Here is a 22,098-nt window from a genome sequence, read left to right on the forward strand (position 1 = left end):
AAAAGATGAGTAAGTTGCATGAACTTCGTCGCGCACAATTCTATTTACATTGTGTATTTCCAAGTGGCCATTGCTTCTGGAGGAAGGGTGGATGAAGTGTATCCCATATTGCTGTTGAGGAAGATTTGGACGGTCTCAAGTGATGTGCATAGGATTGAGATGATGATTACACCCACGCTGAGCCAGTAGGACCATCCGAGGTGGCAGAATACGGTAAGACCCTTGTATACGTAGGTTTCTAAAAATTAAAAATATGATTTCCAATTTTAGCAAATTTTAGCAGCAAAGCATGAAGATTTGAGGGCACTCCTGTTTTGTCTCAAGTGGCTCTTTTCCTTCTTTGTTTCAATAAAATGTTTACTAAACATATAACAATTATTAAAGAATTACGTCAATCGAAAACTTTTTGGTCTACCAGTAAAAAAAAGTGTGTAAACTTTTTTCGTGTAATCCCAGGTAAACAAATAAACACATTTCACAACTGCCATCTCTCTGCAATAAAACAAACAACTGTTTTCTTCTAGATAGGTAAGAAACACGTTTGTTATATTTCTGAAATTTATTTGCGGAAGAGTCTATTGCGATCTGTGATCAACTAGCGTTTGAAAAACAATTGCTCATGACCTACCGGTCGGCGACTCTTTTTGATCGCTTACGATTTGTGAAAAATATGAGAAAAATATTTGCGATCGCTTAGAGGGAGAAATCCAGAAAAATAATTCACACATCTCTTCCAAAAGATCTCAGGTAATCTTGTTGAAAGAATCTTGTTGAAAGAACATAAGATGAACCAGGGACCTCAACTTACCAAAATATACAGGTTTCGCTTGTCCGCTAAAGATCCCAATTGATATCGTGATCAGAAGAAAGCTAGTGAACGACAAAGCAGTGCACACAACCGAAATGTACATTTTTCCGCGTTTCATGAACCTGGAAAGAAAAAGATAACACTTAATGGTATTAGATGACCGCAGTTTGACCAGTACTTACAGTGAAATTATAGCACAGATACAAAGAAGACTTTGTGTACCCAGACCGATGCACATGCATGCGAAAACTGATTTCAGCCATCCCGGGTACAGCTGAAATGTGGAAAATAGTGATATTCACAATAAAAGGAGGAGATTACCGGATATTTGGCGATACAATGGCGATCGCTGATGTCTTTTTGGTTTATGCAGACCCATTGCATCAGACCACGATGTAAATAGAGATTGTGACCTTTTGGATTAATCACTTCGACGTCAATCCAATCTGTGAGTTGGGAATTTTTCAAAATTAAAAATTGATTTAATCGCAATTTGAATTTCAAAATTCTCAGATTTTATATCATTATATTTATAAAACCTACGATCTGTGAATAACGATGTGGCTGTGAGAGCAATCCCAATGATGGTAGCCACTAGTGAGCAGTATCTCATCACATTGTTCTCAGGCAATACTGCCATTGTAGAACTGAAAACAGAAAATAATAATTTAACTTATAATTTTACACTTCAAAGTCCAAAATGAATGTTTTGAGGGTGTGAAACAATTCGCTATCAGCTCACTGCCATTATCAATGATTTATGCGGTTCACTATTGCCGGTTCGGTCGATTTTTCCGGCTCTTTCTTTCATCATTCGGTCACTCTGTAACAGTTATTGACTTACCAAACGCAGCGAAAAGTACGGCTAGATTCTGAAGTTGGGTACTAAATTTTCAAAGTGAGGTTTATTCGTATAAGGGGCGGGATTTATTAAACAAGCTGAAACGGAAACGCTCAATTAAGATAGTTCCAATTAAAAACAGAGAAAAGTTTGGTTGTGCACGCTAATTAAACTCATTTGGTTTCTTGAACTGAAAATTGTTGTATTCCGTGAAAAATAAAATAAAATAAGTTGGGAGAATAGAAAAACAGGATGAAGTTCATTACCAACAAATTGCAGTCTACAAATTGAAGTTTGGTAGGAACTGAGCAATCGAATAAGTCTTGGTTTTTGCTTCATTGATCGGAGCATAAAAAAAATGTGTGTGTAAACTAAATATGTAGTGTACCGTTCAATTTAATTATACATTTTTTGATAAATGGTCGAAGCCATTGATATAATGAATATACAGTAAATGGTTAATTTAAAATTAAAAATGGGGTCAGATTTACATAAAACAGGTTAGTTCTTAAAGAAGATTCTTGAGAAGCAATTTCTTAAAGACTGAGAAGGCTGATTGGGGAAGGGAGTTCCAGCGAGAAATAATTCTTGAGGTAAAAATTGGAAAGAAATTTTACTGGGGGAAGTTTTTAATTTGGAACGGATATTGAAAGGGTGCCTGAAATTTAAAAAAAACGTATTCAGATTTTAAACAGCGTATTTTTCAGTTGATCATTCAAAAAATTTTTTTTAGTTCCCAGCTTTCAATTTTTTTAGTTCCCAGCATTCAAAAAATTTTTTTGTTCCCAGCTTTTCCGCTAATTACCGATTTTGGAAAGATACCTCTTTGTCACGTTTCCAGTACAAAAACAGATCGAAAAGAGATTTTCATTAATAAAAAAACTGGAAGTTTACAAAAAGTTTTGTCAATGTAAGTTTTCAATCTAGATCTCTTTTGTTATCTTTGATTCATTTCTCTTATTTTTCAAGATTCATTTTTCAAAACGACAATTTAAAAAATATTATTTTTCATTCTGAAAGCTCGAGGTTACAATCATAATTTTCGATTTTCGTATTTTTTCTTGATTTCAATAATCTTTTCCACAAACGAATTTCAGTAACCCCTATTGAACAAAAAAGTTTTTTTTCCTTTTCGCCCCATTTAATTTCTTTTTCTCAATTTCAGTGGTATCCAGTTTGATTGTCGTTTTCATTAAGCACATTTGAAGGTTTTATGGATGATTGTCAGTTCGAATTTCGAAACTGACACCTGATTCTTTAGTGTCACATGACTATGATGATGTGCACGTTTTGAAAAAAGATCCCTGCTAAGGAAAAAAAACCGTTCCAGAACATTCCAGAATTCCTGCTATCGTAAAAAGGTTTCCCGCCACACAGTTCAAACGTTTATCACCGAGTGTCACACGTCGCGCCATCACAGGACACTTGACCGGTCCTAGGATGTACCCTGACACTGGTGATGATGGACGTCGACCAATGCATGCCCCGCTTATCGACGTGGTGCACAGGGCTAACAAAGTTGATAACGAAAACATGTTCTATAAAAGCATACTGATAAAGACGATCAGGCAAGCGACGACAATTTGCGAGCAACACGCTGACCGTCGACGCTAGAATGGTAAGTTTTTCAAAGTTCGCGATGATCAAAATCCGAGTATGATTTCAGAAGACGTTACTTCTCCTCTGCTGCCTGGCAGCAACCGTCTATTGCGCTTGCAATGACAACGTTGAGTCTGTCCTTGGTAATGCTGTAGGTGCTCTAAAACATTCTAGAATATTTGAGTTTTCAGACAAGTACCGCAACCGCGAAATCGACTCTGACGCCGCAGAACTTGAAGGAGATGAGTTGATCGACTACATCAATGATAACCAGAATTTGTGGACCGTAAACGGTTTTTCCAATAGTATTCCAGAAATTCTGAATTTTTAGGCCAAGAAACAAAAACGTTTCACCTCCGTTTATGGAGAAACCGACGACAAGGCCAAGTGGGGATTGATGGGCGTCAACCATGTCAGACTTTCTGTCAAGGTAAGTGCACATTCAAAGCGTCAATTGTTTTTATGACCTGACAGAAATAGATTGAAGTTATTAAAGTTATTGAATAGAAAGAAAAAAATCAGGTGATCATTCACGCTAATCGTATATTCAAATAGTCACGTTGTTGACACAGACTGACAACCTGAAGAGTAGAGCGAGTAAGAAAAATACGTGAATGGGGCAAAAAAGGAAATTTCAGGGAAAGCAACACCTTTCCAAGACCAAAGACCTCGACTTGGACATCCCAGAGAGTTTCGATTCTCGTGAGAACTGGCCAAAATGCCAATCCATCCGCAACATCAGAGATCAATCCAGCTGTGGATCCTGCTGGGCATTCGGAGCTGTTGAAGCTATGTCCGACCGCATCTGCATTGCTTCTCATGGAGAACTCCAAGTCTCGCTTTCTGCTGACGACCTTCTCAGTTGCTGCAGGAGTTGTGGATTCGGATGCAACGGAGGAGATCCGTTGGCTGCCTGGCGTTACTGGGTGAAGGATGGAATCGTCACCGGTTCCAACTACACCGCCAACAGTGGATGCAAGGTAATTTTTCCATGAAAGTCAGTTTCCAATATTGACATTTCAGCCATACCCATTCCCACCATGTGAGCATCACTCCAAGAAGACTCACTTTGACCCATGCCCACACGATTTGTACCCAACTCCAAAGTGCGAGAAGAAATGTATTGCCGACTACACTGACAAGACATATTCCGAAGACAAATTCTACGGACACAGCGCTTACGGAGTCAAAGATGATGTCGAGGCCATCCAGAAGGAGTTGATGACGCATGGACCACTTGAGATCGCTTTCGAGGTCTACGAAGACTTCTTGAACTATGACGGAGGAGTCTATGTGGTAAGAATAGGATACAAAATGGTTCTGATAAGAAGGTGAATAATATTTTTTCAGCACACCGGAGGAAAGCTTGGAGGAGGACATGCCGTGAAGCTTATTGGATGGGGAATCGAAGATGGAATTCCATACTGGACATGTGCCAACTCATGGAACACTGACTGGGGAGAGGATGGATTCTTCCGTATCCTTAGAGGAGTCGACGAGTGCGGAATTGAATCTGGAGTTGTTGGAGGAATCCCAAAACTTAATAGTGTCTCTTCTAGACTCAGCAGGTAAAGTATTTGATTTTCGTTCCTGGAGTTTGTATGATGTAGTTTATTGTGATCCCACCGGAAATTCATATTTCCAGACATCATCGCCGCCACGCTCACTACCATGAAGTCGACAACTGATTCAAGTTTTTGCAACCATATTTTTTCTTTTTTTAATATATGTATAAACGAATATTTTAATCCAATTGCTTATTTTTCCCTCTAATAAATGATATTTCTGTTTACTTATTAGATTTGTATACACGAATGATCGTAGTTCAACTGGAACACACAACTCTCCACTGCTCTCCGCTAAAACATTTGGGATTCTGCGCTCAGTTCCGGTTCAGCCAAATGTTTTCATTTCGAGAGTCACAGAGTCCTCGTGCTCGGACCCAGATTTCGTTCATTTTGCTCTCAATTGTCTTTTGAAACTTCTTCAGTTTTTTTTTCTCCCAGTCATTATGAGACGGAAGCCCTTAATGTTAATCGATCAAAAAGCGACCGGAAAAAAGGCTTGTGGATATGACAGGACTCTCAAAACATGTGGGATGAGATTGGCGTGGAAGATTGATAACGCGGATGAGAAATTTGATATGTGCACCAAGGCAACCGAGGATGGGAGAAGGATTATGATAATCTCTTCACAGCCAGGTATTAGTATATTGTTTTGTCGCGAGTGATCGAGAGAGGAAGAATGAAGCCGGATAAAATATGAAATACGCCGTTTGGATTGGAGTGTTCCACGGGATTGCTCATAGGATGCCGCTTCACCTCCCTCTCGGCTTTTTCTTCTTCTTTTTGCCTCCCTCCTCAATCCATGCATCGTCACAGGCGAATCACAAGATCGTGGAGGGGATTCAGTGATTTGAGATAATTTGTTAGTATTGGATTATGGCAAGGCAATTTTTTTATGGCAATTTTTTTCGTCTTCTCAGAATCTTTGTACCTGTTCATTATTAACAGTGTACTCATTAGCCATCCCCTTTGAAGGGTTCGCATTGTTTATATGCTCTTCTCTTCTGTTTTCTACTTTGTCCCCATCCCACCTGCTATTATATTCAGTTTTTTTATACATTTTTGTTTTCCTCAGGCCGTGATTCCAACGGAAGCTGCGCTTCTTCTCCTTTTCACCCTCTTCATATTTCCATTTGATTTCATATTGGAGTTAGTTCATATTATTCATCGTTTCTTTCTTTGTTTTTTTCTCTAGAAATCCCATATTTATTTTGTATTTTTTCCTGTTTTGATAAATAAAAGGAAACGCGATTACACTTGTTATGTACGCATTCCATTATCGTTCACAAAATGTTCTGAAAATTAACCTTATTTTATTCTTTGTTTTCAGGAAGGCTAGCTCAATAGTGCTTAGCAAATCTGTCTATGAGGATGAAAAAGCAAGTGACAATGGACAAGGAGTACTGTAATATGGAGAAGATTGTGAGCAAGGTGAATCTTGTGGTTTTAATCAAAACTTTTTTCTCTTTTTTTTCTTCTACTACAAGTGAGTCAGGTCCTGCAGACATGTAATTCTGTTTTGGTTCCAGAAAAAAATTTAACTTTAAGATTTTTTCTAGCTTTGTTAAGTCAACAAGGTTCCGAATTCCTTTCAGTTTAGCGTTAGTCGTTTTCAGAGTATATGATGGCGCAGGTGCAAAATAGATTAAAACATTTCAGTCCATGATTACTGAACTCAGAATATTATAACTCATTTACACCTTTTCCCTTTTACGATTTTGAATCCTGAGTAAGACCCGAGAAATCCAAGGAAAACGATTATAAATAGATTTTATATCCTGAATATATGTTTTCTTCTTCCGTCATTTGAAGATTATAACGTGGTTTAGAGAACAGATTTATACGTCTAATATATTTTTATATCTTCAATTTTTTTATCAGGGTGATTCTATTTGTTTTACAGTGGGCAAAATGGAAAAAGAAACCCGATTGAGCAGAAACGTCATATCTTTTCAGTATTTTTTGATTAACCCCACCAGTTTTTTACGACATTGTTGTTGGCTGAAAATGACAAGTTTAGTTTTTTCCCCTCTTCTTATATTCAGAATATTGAGCTGCGCAACAATTTTCTACTAGTTTTTTCCTCAATTTTCCATTAATCTTCGTCTATTTGCTTTTTTTTGCTTCTTCTTTTTTTCTTTCAATTCTACCAAGTTTTTTTATAACACATCCTCTCCCAACTCCTTGCTTTTTCATTAAAACTTTATGAAGTCAATTATTCAACGTGCACTTTTTCTTCCCCATTTTTTTTGCATGATAATAACTTTTCAGCACATATTCTCTAAATTCAGACCTAGTTTTCAGTTATCTTGACATAATCGACCGCTAAGTAGAAGGAAATCTTAGGAAAAAAAGCGAATCGCGTAAATTTTCATGCGGCTTCTTTCTTTTCCTCCCATCCTCTTACTTTCCTATCCCGGGGACGGATTGCCCACCCTGTTGTCTATTTTGACGAGACGAGCAAATGGTCTTCTCAGTCACTTGGTCTCTTAACGGGGATTGACAAGTTGTGACCCCCCGCTTTGGGACATAGAATTTTATTTAAAAAAGGTCGAATGATTTTTCTTGCTCCTACAAAAAGCTCTTTCTTTGATTTTCAGCATCGCGTACTTTGTGAATTAGTCATGGAGGGTAGAGAAAGAGTGAAAAAGTTTATCCCTTTTTTCTGTGTTCACCGAGCATTTACATTAGTCAGATAATACAATTTTCACAATGAAGTTTTTGGCGTTGTCTGAAGGAAGCTTCCACTATGTCACTTCAAAGGTCGGATGCTCTTGTAGAATAATTTAGGCTTAAGAGTCAGGTTTTTGTTGTTGAATTCAAACCTTAAATTTTGCCAAAGTTTCAATTAAACTGTGTTTTTAAATATCAAACACACATTGTTGATATCAAGTGAAAATTAGTTTTTTTTTTTCAAATTTTTAAACTCTTCTGAAATTGTTTCTATTTATTGTTGACCAGAAGCTACTCCCTTTTAGTTTCCACTTCCATTGACCCTCGTCGGACCATTATTACGAGCTCCCATTTATTCCGCCGTTAATTTCTTTTTGTTCTCCCCCGTTGACAGGAGGGTACGAATCACGAAGGCGCACGCCATTTTCTGGGCCACCGCCTACGAAAAGGGACGGCTCTAAAATGATATATACACTTTTAGAAGACGAGATGTCCTCTTTAAATCCCCGGTTGGCTTTGTTTTTGGAAATCGACGATCTATACGATTTTTCAAAAATCCTTCTTGAACATCCCACTCTCTTTTTTTCATCATCCCTGTTTTCATTTTCTCCTTTCAGACCGCGTGCAAATCCAGCAGCGTTCCGGCAGTCGCTTCGTCTTCGAAAACTAAAATGGAGGTTTGTGTTCTAATTTCAGAAATATTCCCATAAAAGTTTTTAGGTCACCGATCGCAAAGTCTCAACTGGAACATTGAACAGGCTGATTCTGGTGGCTCAGGCTCTTGAATCAGAAGTGGAAACACGGCGGAACGATGACATCAGTGCTATCAAAATCACGTTTTCAATAAGGGTGGCAAACACAGTGAGTGTGACAATTTATGATGTCAACATTGAGTGTCTATCAAAAATCCAATGAGTGGATAAAGCAGATTTATTTGATTATGATAAAACTAATCCGATTCAATGAACACATTTCTATTCAATTTTTAACATCACAAAATGTGGTTATCAGGAATGAGGGACCGAAGCACTCTAGAGCCAAACATTTTGATTTCAGATTCTTCTCCTGCTCATTAACATATTACTGTTCTCGGGATTCGGGAAATATCAAGTACAAAAAGATGGGCGTTACCAGGTATTATTTGTCTTTGTTTTTCACTGTTTTGTTCATTTGGCTTATAATAATCAAAAAAGACAAAAATAATAGTTATAGGATTTGATGTTAACGGCTGACAAATGGACATACGATTCGTCGAATGATGAGCTCCCGGAAACGTTTGTCTACCTCCGCCTAAGCGGTCAATATCTATCGGCTTGCATCACTGTGTTCTTGCTATTCTCCACATTCTTCCTTCAACTTCTGCATTTATGTGGAATCTCCATCTCCAGAATCACGGTTAGGTTACCCCCCCCCCCCCCCCCCCCCCGCCCCTCACTAATTGGCATTTGGTGCCCACGTACACACGCACAGCGTCCCTATTTCTAACGAATAGCGAGCAAGTGTGAGAGAGAAAGAGAATGTCGTCGGTTCCTTGTTTTCTGAGCTGTAATTAGGGGGAATAAATTGGCTTTGTTTGACATGCAAAGCAGGAGAAAAGAAAAAGGACACATGGGCTTTTGCTTGTTGAAAATGTGGAACATGGGAAAGAAATATGGGAACGCAAATGAGTCGGTTCAGGTTTCTGAGAGATGTGAAAAAATTTTGAGGGGTTTCCGAATATTAATTTTTGTGTTGAGATTGACAAAAACGAGAGAACAATGTTCAATTAGATGCTTGTTCTACTTTTATTGAATCGGATAATCCAAAAAACCTGGAAATAGTGTCTGATAACTGCAAATGCAATTATCAGACAAAATATAGTTTTTTTCCAGTATTAAGATGAAATTACAATTCCTCAAAAAAACAGAAATCAAAATACATAAGTAAAACTGAACAATGAATGAAATTAGGTTTTTGAAATATTATTCTATTGTCCTAGTTTTCAGAATAACTCTCTAATTGCGATTTGATGTAAATTTGTGAAATCGCCAATTTTTTCCAAGTCTCGTAAATTTTTTATTAAAGGAGGCCAGACATAAAAAAAAAAAGTTTTCCTGATATTTTGCATAAAGAACCCCCACGAGGAGTTGAACTCATGACAGGCGGCTCAGGGGTACAGCGCCGCTACCGGCTGAGCTACGGAGGCGCAAACACGGGTGCCGACCGATGGCCTACATAAGCGCGGTGCGATTTCGTCCCCCAAACTGTCCCCCAAATTTTTTGCTGTCTCGCCTCCTTTAAGATTTTGAGAAAACTGAGTTATTTAAAGGCATTATTGAATTTTATACATTATTAAACCAATCCTTTTGGGTTCTTCGAATTTGGGAAAAAAAACTTGCGTTTGTCGTAGAAAAATATAATTTCCGTATATTTCGTTTTATTGAAATCCGCCCTATAAGCCAACTTTGAGCACAATTATCTCGGTTACTGTGGGAGATATTGAAAATTTGTCAATTAATAAAATATTGCTAATGTTTTAAAAATCGTTAAAGTTTTTTTCAGAACATGTGCTATTCCTTTGGGGCTGTTCCATTCACGCTGTTTGTTTTTGGATTGGAAATGCATTATTCCACATGCCCGTGGCTTGACGAGTATTTCATTTCATACAGTATGTCGGATATGAGCTCACAATGTGCAATAAACGGATGGGCTTTGGCTGGAGTAAGACATATTGTTTTTTGAAAAAACCAAAATGCATCTGTTTTTCTTCCAGATTTTCTCACTTCTCTCATGCGGACTATTCGTTTCCGAAGGTATTATCACCGCTTTTTTTGGCAACTCCCACGTGACAGAAAACAAGGAGACAATAGTCTAATGCAATTTGGTTATGGATTATTTGGCGCCCAGGAATTATGGAAACTGATGAGCTTCCAGAATACTCTTTATTCTTCTTCATCATCTCATCTGAACACCATCTTTTTTTCTTCACCTTTTTTTAAAACCGCTGATCTACACTTATCCTCCATCCATTCCTCTCAACGTTCCTTTTTTTCCTAAATTTTCAAACTTCATATAGTTTGTACATCATTTCGTGTTCTTCCATTTTTCATAATATTTTTGAACGAGTTACCCCCACCTTCCCAAAAACCGTACTACAAATCACATTGAATTAAAATCGTTTTACTGTACCGACCCCTTCGGCTCGTTTCTGCATTAATATTATTTTTCCGAAATTCTTTTTTTCCCGGATGAAAAATATGTTTTTGTATTTAATAGTGCATTAAGGTGTCACAACTATACAACTATAAAAACGTTCCAGAAGTCAACAAAAGGATTATTTTTCAGAGTGGGAGAAAAGAAAAAGTACATCCAGTCTTGCGATTTAGTAGGAATAGTGCAAATGAACTCTGAGAAAAGGAAATCCAAAAATTATATTATGGTTTGATAAACTTCAAGGATTGATGAGATTCCTAGAACCGACAAAAAACATGACAGCAAATAATTTCAGAACACATTTGTCAGAAAATGTTTTAATTTAGGAATCGTACTCTGTTTAGAAAATCCCAAAAAAAAACAAAAATATTTTGTACTATCGATTTTGATGACGACCATCAGAAGAATATTATCTCACGTCGGGTCCGGAAATGAGTTCGGAAATAGACTTCACCGCCCTCTTTCTCTGAGTATCTACTCGAAAAGTCAGAAAAACATTTTTTTTTCAAAACGATATTTTCTGCAAATTTGAACTGAAAATCCTTTTAAAAAATTACTAGAAATTTTTTTGAGCAACTAAATGTAAGAAAAACAAATACGGAGGCTTTTGAAAAATTGAATAGGGATTGCTCTATTCAATTTTTATTTTGACAACTGCGGCGATGAACCTTGTGATCCAAAATTTATCTTAATGACGTATCGCTGGTCCACCAGCTAAAACATTGATTTTTGCTTTTTGAATGTATACATGCGCCTTTGGTACCGTATCTCGAAATTTATTTTTATCTCAAAACCAATGTTCTCTTTTATCCGTTTCCTACGGATACTTATATCAGCCGAATTTCCTTTTAAAGTAAAAAAGAATTCAAAGTTATGTCAGGGTAAAATAATTTCGAGATACGGTAGCAAAGGTCCATGCATTCAGTCAAAAAAAAAACAGTTTAGACCGACGATGCAACTTTAAATAAACTCTCGGCTGCAATGTTCATCGCTAACAAGAATAACATTCACTTTAATTTATTGACATTTGCGTCTGGTGAATTTAAACTGAATTCAATCGTTCTGTAAAATAATGCCCAAATGAACTAGAACAATACAATGCACAGCTGTTCCCCAATAGTAACTTCTTTGCGCAACTACTGTGTTTACGGCCCACTCAGATTGTATAGAGGTTGAGACGGTTCTATTGTACACCTGTTGCTCAGACAATGCCTAGCTCACAGATTTACTGTTTTACTTGTCTTTTCGATCTGAGAAACCTTATTTTTCCGTAGTTTTTCTTTCTAGGGAGCCAACTCTAATCCATCATTTCGCAGACTGGTGTCTGTCTGAAAAAGAGTAAAAATCTGATTAATGTGAGTAGTCTCTGTCCTGAGAGTTCAAAAAATGTTGTTAGAAAGACTCCTTGTTCAGACTGAAATTGTCTTTCGTATAGCTCTGACAGTAGTGCTGCCGTGTGCCAACGGTTGGAAACCTAAGATGTAGTCTTCACTCATATTTTTGTATTGAGCACGGCCATCTATCCTACACATCTTCTTGAAGATTCGTGTCAGTGCGAGTCCTAGAGCATTCTGTTAATATAGGAATTTCCTAGGAAATGAAATGAAACAAGAAAAACAGTCATTAATATGCACGGAAACCGCATGTATGTATGCTTTTGGTATGACACCCTCTCTTATCATTAAACTTTCATATCTCATCAATATTTCTCTCTGAATCATTCATCCTCAAACTTTTCCTCGTCTTGTTTCTATTTTTCGTGTATTTATAGGTTACATCTTTAAGTTTCATTTTATAATCTTTCAATTAACATACTTTACTAAATATGGCAAAGTTAAAATAATTGAGATTCAAAAGCGTTGATTAGTTTTAAAATTATTCATATCATTGAAAAACATTTGAGAAGAATAGCTTAAGACTGGAAGTCGAACTTCCTGTTCAAGAAATCGAGGATGGTGCTGTTTCTCTCGCAGATCGAGAAATGCTTGAACGAACATGGCTGGTAGTAGGTGTAGGCAGAAGCTTCCCAGTTGAGAGCGGTACTGTAGTGAGCGGCACAGTTGGCGAGAATCGACCATCCGTTGGAAACTGGTTTGTATGGGCGGATGAGCCAGTTGCTGAAAAAGAAAACCATAGACATTCACAGGAAGTATAGAGCGTTATGTATGATCTTTTCCGTTCTGAACTTCTAGAAATCTCATTTCCGGAAGGATGCCACCCAATGGTACCACCAATAAAACCTTTGTTGAGCTCTTGTTTTCCGTTTGCTCCCAACAAAGATCAAACCACCGCGCCCCGAACCAAAATTAATTTCGAGTTATTCGAAGTAGACGTTTCTGACATCTTTCGCTTTCTAATGAAAAATCCCACAAATCCAATCGAACTCACAGTTTAGCTGGATTCACTGCTCCTTCGGTTTGCCAGGTTGGTACGTCTTCAGATCTCTCGCGATGAGTGAAGCGGACGAGTCCAATCCAGGTAAATCCAATTTGGGGGAAGTGCTCGCGAACGGCGTCCTATAAAAATTCGAATTTCATTTCTTTCTGAATAACTAACACGTTACCCTTGTTGAAAATGAAAAGACATGGATGTTTTATTACCTCCATTTTCTTGTTTCTTTTTTTTATTTGGTGATCTTTCTGTTCCCCCAGCTTCCCCCCTTTAACATTCTAGTGCTTTCTATAGATCATTGGGTATGCATTACCAACTCGCAACATCCATTCGCAACAAATTCCAAACATATGTGAGTCTGGTTTTTCTTGGAGCTCTCCCTCACAGTCTTTTTGTTCCTCTCCCACCAAAAAATATTCCTTTTCCTTACCCATTCATCCTGTGAGTTCACCACGAACAATGTCGCGTTTTTCTCATAGCACCGTTTCTCGGCTTCAGCAAAGCTTTGCTTGTGCTGCTCGACCCAGTAGCACGAGTCGGAGAAGCGTACCCATCCGTCTGGGCAGGTTCCAGTCTGAAAATTTTTCATAGAGTTCTTTTTTTCTGAATTTTCTTGAATTTACCTCCGTTGGGAAATCGGCAAAATGTTGGCGTTGAGTAAGTGAGGTATCGGAAAATGCTCCATTTCCAAAGTCCTTGTAACTCCAATTGAACAGTTTCACTGAAATTATGATTTGTACTCTTCTGAAAATCTCCTGTCAAAATACTTACCAGGTGCAAAATGAGTAGACGAGAGTCCGAAAATAGCGGCGAAGAGAGCAAGCTTGACGATTCTGAAATCGGTAAATTGAAAATTACCTATCGATTAATTACTAAAATAAAACATCAGGTCTGTGGACCTAAGGGGAGGGGGTTATCATTTCGTCATCTACGGGAGCTCTTCAAAAGTTTTCGAGTGTTTTATTGACATAATCAAAGATATGAAGGAAGGGGATACTCGTCATTGTTTTTGGCTCAGAAACGCGCACTATATTGGTTTCCACCCCCCGCATCAGTCCAATCAGCATGACTCTCTCGCCCTTTTTTAATTTAAAGTCCACCTTCCAGGTGGCAATTTTCTATGATTTGTTTATGTTTCCTGTCCTCTTGATAAATCTGATTCGGTTTTGCTGAGAAGTTGTGACCACCAGTTTTTAGAAATGTCTCAAGCTTCGGGAGAAGACAACGACTATGCAGATCCAGTGTCTCCAGAGTCCCCAATGACTCCAGACGGCATGATTCTGGCGAGAATGCCATGGCACCCAGGTGAGAAACGCGTGAGAAAATCAGGGGGAAAGGCGGCGAACAAGAGAATCTAATTTGCATTTTTAATCCTTTTGCAGGGCTCGAGGGAAATTGGAACACAGTGAAGTCGGTGAGCACCGCGATGCTCAACGGAGACGAGGTATGTAAAGGATTTATCATCTTCCAGCTGGTGTGTGCGGGAAAGGCAAAAAGGAGAAGAAGCCTGTGCAATATCTTTCTTAATGTCTCGCCTCTTCTCAGCTGCCCCCTATCCTTTGCCGTAAACATTGTCGCTTCACACTCGTTCGGATTCCTATTTGAAATCGAATTCATCTCCTTTTTTTTCTCCTCTTGGTTTTTCATTTTCTTTATTTGGCTAACACTGGTCAGACAAACATCAGGATGTGCCAACAATGCAATTTAAAAGCTATTTTAGACAAAAATGCTCAATCAGGTTTTAGATCGAAAAACGTTGCATCTTTTTTTCTTTTTTGTTGCAACCTTTTCCCTTTTATAGTAGAGAAATTATTTATTGAATTTTCGGATGACAGCGAAAAAATTCGTAATCAAATTTTGTGGTTATTCTGTTATTTTTCACATCTAGAAAATAGAAAGGCACTATAATTATTTTTCCTTAATGACTTTTTTTTCAATAATATGCGCTGCCGCAAAAACAAAAGTTTATGAATCAACCCATCCTTTTCTCATTTTCCCCATTCTCTCGGTCATTTTCAGATCTTATGAAAGAGCACTTTGTGTCTCAACACCCCGTCTCTTAGCTTTCCGTTAATATTACTTGCTTCCAATGACTTTTTCGGGTGCAAGAGAGACGAGGAGTGTGGGGGCGAGGCAAAATGAGAATCGCTCCAAGAAGAATAGCGCGCTACTGAAAAAAGCTCTAGACCAGAGAGAAAAAAAGATAACAATTGAAAGGACACACTGATTTCTAGAAGAAGTAGACGCGCCTTATTACTAGTTTTGAAATATCATTCTGATTGCACTTTTTTTCTTAAAATGTACTTTTTTCTTCAACCTTATTCCTAAATATTCTTTCTTTCAAATTTTCAATTCAAGATTGGAAATCAATCTCATTTGGAGGGGAGTGGAATGGTGTCGGTAAGTTCAGAAAACACTTGAAGCTTATGACTTTGGGAAACTTTCTAGAAGATTTCTAAACGATTTCTAGAGTGACGCTCTATGAGATCCATGGTGAGGAAATCGTGGGAAAAAAGTGGCATGAGACAATAAGATTTTCTAGATCAAAGCAAGAGAAAATTTCTGTGTTATTTGTAACTCGAAACACGCTGACTAGACGAATTCGGGTCCTAAATCATTGGGACATTCATTTTAGTATCCGGTTTCGGGTTTTCTAGGTAGAGGATGCGCGTGGCTCCCCTGTCACATGACTATATTGTTCACTGAACACATTTTTGTGTCGTAGGTTGAAACAGAATACAAAGATTTCCAATTCCTAGAATTCAAAAAGATACAAAAATCTGTATATATTTTGTGTATCAGTACCTATTGAAAATTCGATGATTGTTTTTGTATTCTGTGTCGCCGTCTATTGAACGGAAGGATGAGATGAGAAAAAGTGATCATTTCTATGGCTTCATTCAGCCAGTCCTCTTCATATGTTCTCACAATCTGTATTCGTGTGCTCCCATATAGAAAACATACCTATTCTCCTATTTTCTAGTCGTTCCTTAAACACTACAAATACGTATTTTTTAGAATCTTAAAAATCTGGATTTATTGTTAACATTTCTTCTGTCGTCACACAAACAAAAATTTACGTTTTTAGTGATTCTATAGAACCCGGATGGTGAAATATGAAATTAGAGGCCTTGTGCTCTCTTATACTCACGTCATCATAGAAAGCGAGAGAAAATTGTGCGGGCACTAAAGTGCACAGGTTTTCCTTTCACTCTAACCTAACATCAAACACACCTCTATTAACCGCTATTATCTACCCAGACGACGTTCTATTTTTGAGATGTGAAAAGCGGTGACAGCGCTCGAAAAGTGAAAGCACGATGGATATAGAGAACAGATCCATATCAATATTTTTCCTGCTTTCAGTATTTGCTTTTTATGGCATGCAACTCACAACTAAATACACACAAACATCTGAGCTTATTGTTCAAAATAGATACTATTCCCGACTATTTTCAATTCAGTTATCGATTTGTTTTAAAAAACTGAAATTTCTATAATCACTAATTTTGTGTTTTGCTTTTGCTTCTCACCATGAATCAAAAGTTCTATACAACACCTGCTCAGTAGAACTTGAATTAAGTTCCATTACTCACTTTTTTTCAAGGAAAAAACATCTTGTACACTTAATCGTAAATCTTGCTCATAATCTAAATCAAAATCTGGTAGATATCCTAAAAATTTTGGCCTGATTATCTGAAGTTGTCAAGATTAGATCACCCAACTGTCATCTGTTAATACAACATCCATATATTTCCGTATAGACCCCTCTTCTTCATTTAGTGACTAAGCAATTTTTTTCACTATATCATATTCTTATTTTCTAGATTTTCTTTCTAAACTAAGCTAATTATATATGAGAAGAAGTGATAATTGAGAAGGAGAGGATGAAAAAGAGTCTTGAGACATAGGACCATTATTAGCAATTATTAGCTATTATAGATGAACTTGTTGCGTTCAAACTAACATGTGATGAACTTAATGTTTTCAGACGGATCGAGCTGCTCCGAGTGATGGGCAGCAGGAGGCTGGTTCATCGTCACAGATTGGTCAAGAGTCTCGAAAAACTGTCGTGTTTCAAGAACCAGGTTTGTTAAGAACTACTTTCAACGTTATACAAACCTTTTTCAGATACTGGGTTCCCAAATGAACACGACCAACTAACAGCTCTACACGACTCTGAGGTTGGTGTTTCGTTCATGCTAGGAGAGGGGAGGAAATAAATCTTTGTGTGTAGGATAGTAAAGTTAAGCATTGCCACATGGAGTTGTCATAAAACCGTCGGGTTGGGCGCCTCGTCTCCGGCGGAAATGCCACAATCTATCTACTCATTCGATTTTCTAAGCTGTATCTATTCTCATTTTTAGGAGGGCAACCGGAAAATGTCATTAGTTGGAAAACCGTTAACATACAAAAATTATCGTACTGACCAACGATTCCGCAGAATGCAGAACAAAATGCACAATTTTCTGGAGAGGCCGCGAGGGTGGAAAGCGGCATCCTATCATCTAGCGGTGTAAGTTGATTTTTTCTAAATAGTGGTTCCCAAAAATTATATTTTTTTAGACTCTTCATGGTGCTCATGTGTCTTGCTCTTTCTGTTTTCTCAACAATGCCTGATTTTGAAGTGAAAGCAACTATCGTTCTATACTATCTGGAAATCGTATTTGTTATCTGGCTGGCAACAGAATACATTTGCCGCGTCTGGTCTGCTGGATGTCGGTCGAGATATCGAGGAATCAGTGGGCGCATTCGTTTCGCTACAAGTGCCTACTGCGTCATTGGTTAGTGAGAATACATCTATCTAGTCTATAGAAAATACATTTTTTTCAGATATTATTGTCATTTTGGCCTCTATCACAGTATTATGCATCGGAGCAACAGGACAGGTTTTTGCAGCGTCGGCGATTCGGGGACTACGATTTTTCCAAATTTTGAGAATGCTCAGAATAGATAGACGTGCAGGAACATGGAAACTATTGGGAAGCGTTGTGTGGGCGCATCGACAAGTAGGTCATTATTTATGGAAAATTAGAAAACTAAAAAAAATGTAACTAACCTGGACATTTTCCGACGGGTTGAGTAGAACAGATGAGCGTTGTAGGTTGACTGACAGGAGAATAACCTGTATGGGCCCGTGTATTTATACAGGTACTCGATGGGCGGAGTGTGTTGGAATGACCCTTCCAGAACAATCTACGGGATTAATTAGGGGTGAGAGAGTGAAAAAGATGAGAGTCCAGAGATAGTGGCAATGGGGGAACACCTTCTGTGACGATCTTTGGTCAAAGGTAATTATTAGAGAGACCAAAGATCAGAAAATCATAACCCAGATATCGAAGAAATCTATGAAAATTGATAGATACCGAAAACCAAAGAAATAAAAATAAAATTTCAGGAATTACTGACAACAGTGTACATTGGATTTCTAGGACTAATTTTCTCTTCATTCCTTGTTTATCTCTGTGAAAAAAATACCAACGATAAATATCAAACTTTTGCTGACGCTCTTTGGTGGGGTGTGGTACGTTTCTAAAAATGACAGGATTTTAGAAACTGGGATTTTTTTTTGCAGATTACCTTGTCTACAGTAGGATATGGTGATAAAACTCCTGAAACTTGGCCTGGTAAAATTATCGCAGCATTCTGTGCTCTTCTCGGCATTTCGTTTTTTGCTCTGCCAGCTGTGAGTACCTCAAAAATTCATAAAACCGACACGGAAAATTATTAATTCAGGGAATCCTCGGTTCTGGGTTCGCTTTGAAAGTCCAACAACATCAACGTCAAAAGCATTTGATCAGAAGAAGAATTCCTGCGGCCAAACTCATTCAATGTCTGTGGCGTCACTATTCAGCAGCACCAGAATCTACGTCATTGGCAACCTGGAAAGTTCATTTGGCTCGGGAGCTCCCACCAATGTTAGTTTTTTTGTAGCTCTATATGAAGTAAAAATGAATTTTTAGCGTGAAATTCACTCCGAATAATGGAAGCAATAACGCAACAGGACTAATCAATCGATTACGACAAAGCACAAAACGTAAAATCATTTGAATTTGAGATTTTTCATTCTCCCATGACTTTCAGGAAGTCCAAACTCTCAATTGCAAGGGCCAACATCTAACTTTCCGTCTTCTTCTAAAAACCTATCGGTTCCCCGAGTCCATGATACGATCAGTTTGGTTTCTACATCGGATATCTCGGAGATCGAGCAACTTGGAGCGTTAGGATTTTCTCTGGGTTCTTAGAAAATGTTGTGACGTCAAAATAAAGTTTGTTTGCAGGATGGAAGTCAAAATCAAAATATAGCGGATCACGAAAAGCGGCTGATGACTCTGTGTTGCAATCCAGGATGATGGCTCCGTCGAATACAAATTTAGATGGTACGTTTTCTTATTGATTATTAATGCATGATCGTATTCAGTTAATTACTGTTCTTCCCATCTTTTCAACTTCTACTTATTATGAGAATTTGAAAATTAGTTTACTGATCACAAGGCAAAAAAAAAGAAAACATTTTTTTCAAGTTTATTCAATGAAAATTTTCTTTCATCGCACTAGAATACGATTTGTAGTCTGTAGTCACTCGTAGCCATAGAAATTAGGTACTTTCTCATTCCCACACCTTCATCCATACGTCACCTATCCTTGGCCAATCTCCTCTCTTCTCCTCTTTTCCATCATCACTATCTCTATCCGATTTTCCCATCTTGTTTGGTGTGACCGTTTGGTGTGTTTTCCTATTCCTCTCTTTCTCTCTAGACATGCGGCGGCGTTCGCGAAGGTCCGCGTCGCTGTGTCGTGTTGTCAACAACAATGGACAACATCTTCGACCCTCGCAACCGAGAGCAACGTTATCGGATGGTGACGTCATCGGAGACTACTCGCTCATGATGGCCCCAATCTACCAGTGGTGCGAACAAATGGTTCAACGAAACAGTGGACCGGGTGAGGATGGGGTGTGGAGTCAATTATCACAATTAACCACGTGTGCCACACGACGCGCCGAGGACATTTCAGATGGCGACGGTGAGCAAAGAGACAAAGGAAAAATGACGCAAAACCAAAACACTGAGCAGCGCAAGCAACTAATAATTTTCTTTTGTTTTCAATTATTACGCCCTAATTAACTGACAACTGACCTGTTTTTTGTCCCCATTCAACACCACACTAATTAAGCCAAACGAATGTCGGCGAGCTTTTTTCTTTTTTTCTTGCTGTTCGGCACGAATTGTTGTAACGCTTATTAAAGCATGACAATGGCCGTTCAAATGAGCTGATTCTTAACATTACACACATTTAAATCTGTCGCTTTCAAAGTTTGTTTTTGTTCGCCTAATGTTTTCATTTCGGTTATTTTCCCATGTCCGTGTCATTCATCAAAGTAGATCCGTCGATTTTTCAGTTTCGTTCATATGTCCCCTGCTTAGCTCAATTATTTTTTGCCAATTAGAAAAGTAACACAATTTAATAGATTCTGTAAGAATGAGTTCTTAAAATTACCAGTTTCTTTTCAGAGGAGGAGAACATCGGGTATCAGCCACAAACAATGGAAGAGCTCACACCAGCACTGAAAAATTGCGTTCGTGCCATTCGGAGAATACAACTTTTGGTGGCGAGGAGGAAGTTCAAAGAAGCTCTAAAACCTTATGACGTCAAGGATGTTATCGAACAATACTCTGCTGGTCATGTTGATTTGCAAAGTCGTGTGAAGACGGTACAAGCGAAATTGGATATTATTTGTGGCAAAAATATTGAGAAATTGGATCCAAAGATCTCAATGTACAATAGGATTGCCACATTAGAAAATACGGTAAGTTTGAGTTTTTAGGAAGTAAATAAAATACAATCTTCAGTATAGAAATTTTTGATTTTTCAGGTTGGAAAAATGGACAAGAAGCTTGATATGATGGTCGAACTGTTGATGAGCAGGCAACCCGGGTCACGGGTTTTCTCTCAATCCACATCTCCTAGAGGGGAAATTGTCAGTGAGCCAAACACGGGAAGGATAGATTTGACACGATCCAGAAGATCAGTTGCCAGTACTGATAACGAAATGTATACTGCTAGGTGAGCTCAATTCTTTAGAAAAATCTGGACCAATATTAATCAGATCTCATTCCCCCGGTGGTCCTGCAATCCGAATGGCCGAGGAAGAGGACGATGGAGCCTTCGATGAAACGAGCCCGTTGAATAATGGTCCCAGTACTTCCAGTTGCTAAACATGTCTCAATTACACTATTTTTCTTTTTACCCTGTTTCTCCAAAAACCCAGGTATTTTGTACAGCAGTCTCCGCACTTTGTGTAAATTTGGAATCTTGCTAATTTCAAGATTTCGTGCGATCATACGGATCTTCTATGAACCCATCTTTCTTTTTCTCAATAATGCATCTTATTTCTGCAAATTCTCATCATTTTGTTTTTTACCCAGTTATTTGCGCTTCCTCGTCTCCAGCCTATTTCATGAAACAAAAAACCGAGATCTTTATTAACATAAACATTTAAAACGAGTATCTCAACAGCTAACCAAATTCATAAACGAATACATTTTACATCAACAGAATTTTCAAGAGAACCACAAGAACATCGGCTGGAAAATTTTGCAAGAGGAGCTCTTGGAATACTTTTCGGAGTGATTGCGAATATCTGAAAACATTTATTTCTGAAATACAATTGAATATCTACAACCTCTTTCGGCTTAATCTCTTTAAGCTCAATAGTTGGAACTGTTAAGAAGCCATTCGACTGATTTTCCCTGTTTTTATGAGACACGTTGTCTGAGTATCCGCTTCTTCCATGTCTCAAAAAGATGTTTGCTATCATCTGACGGTAAGGAGCATACGCAATGCTGTGATGAACGGATTTATTATCTGGAAACCAGAATTTTTGAAAACCTACTAGAGCTGTTAAAGCAAACCGGATTCATTATTAGCATGTAAAGCAAGCTCCATGTGATCCAACTCAGTATTTCTTTAGACTCACAATCAAGAGTAGGCCATCTGAAATGATATGTTTTGAAATATAGTCTTAA

At 38.0% G+C, this 22,098-nt stretch overlaps 5 protein-coding genes across 5 annotated transcripts; 3 read left to right on the forward strand and 2 right to left on the reverse strand.

Moving 5' to 3' along the window:
• Positions 1-44: 44 nt before the first annotated feature.
• On the reverse strand, positions 45-1,448 carry CBG10848 (the record flags this gene model as incomplete). The annotated part of the gene is made up of 5 exons (XM_002644863.1): positions 45-238; positions 809-930; positions 991-1,082; positions 1,130-1,254; positions 1,352-1,448. The coding sequence occupies 5 exons, from the start codon at positions 1,446-1,448 to the stop codon at positions 45-47; spliced, it is 630 nt and encodes a 209-aa protein (XP_002644909.1).
• Positions 1,449-3,264: 1,816 nt separating this feature from the next.
• On the forward strand, positions 3,265-4,936 carry Cbr-cpr-6 (the record flags this gene model as incomplete). Its single annotated transcript, XM_045239859.1, has 8 exons — positions 3,265-3,267; positions 3,316-3,391; positions 3,440-3,534; positions 3,580-3,678; positions 3,887-4,228; positions 4,251-4,544; positions 4,599-4,816; positions 4,894-4,936. 8 exons carry the CDS (start codon positions 3,265-3,267, stop codon positions 4,934-4,936), a joined length of 1,170 nt encoding a protein of 389 aa, XP_045094380.1.
• Positions 4,937-6,184: 1,248 nt separating this feature from the next.
• CBG10850 lies at positions 6,185-10,340 on the forward strand (the record flags this gene model as incomplete). The annotated part of the gene is made up of 7 exons (XM_002644865.1): positions 6,185-6,244; positions 8,104-8,163; positions 8,207-8,347; positions 8,543-8,620; positions 8,699-8,881; positions 10,028-10,186; positions 10,239-10,340. The coding sequence occupies 7 exons, from the start codon at positions 6,185-6,187 to the stop codon at positions 10,338-10,340; spliced, it is 783 nt and encodes a 260-aa protein (XP_002644911.1).
• A 2,250-nt stretch (positions 10,341-12,590) lies between these two features.
• Positions 12,591-14,073, reverse strand: Cbr-clec-266 (the record flags this gene model as incomplete). Its single annotated transcript, XM_002644866.1, has 5 exons — positions 12,591-12,795; positions 13,067-13,194; positions 13,500-13,643; positions 13,693-13,790; positions 14,067-14,073. 5 exons carry the CDS (start codon positions 14,071-14,073, stop codon positions 12,591-12,593), a joined length of 582 nt encoding a protein of 193 aa, XP_002644912.1.
• A 195-nt stretch (positions 14,074-14,268) lies between these two features.
• Cbr-kqt-1 lies at positions 14,269-21,288 on the forward strand (the record flags this gene model as incomplete). Its single annotated transcript, XM_045239860.1, has 17 exons — positions 14,269-14,374; positions 14,452-14,513; positions 17,061-17,157; positions 17,201-17,259; positions 17,437-17,585; positions 17,636-17,853; positions 17,903-18,078; positions 18,468-18,593; positions 18,645-18,755; positions 18,806-18,987; positions 19,033-19,106; positions 19,154-19,306; positions 19,351-19,449; positions 19,829-20,095; positions 20,584-20,879; positions 20,946-21,136; positions 21,180-21,288. The coding sequence occupies 17 exons, from the start codon at positions 14,269-14,271 to the stop codon at positions 21,286-21,288; spliced, it is 2,475 nt and encodes an 824-aa protein (XP_045094381.1).
• Between the last annotated feature and the right edge of the window lie 810 nt (positions 21,289-22,098).

Source organism: Caenorhabditis briggsae, assembly GCF_000004555.2.
Source record: "Caenorhabditis briggsae complete genome, chrX, whole genome shotgun sequence".
NCBI lineage: Eukaryota > Metazoa > Nematoda > Chromadorea > Rhabditida > Rhabditidae > Caenorhabditis > Caenorhabditis briggsae.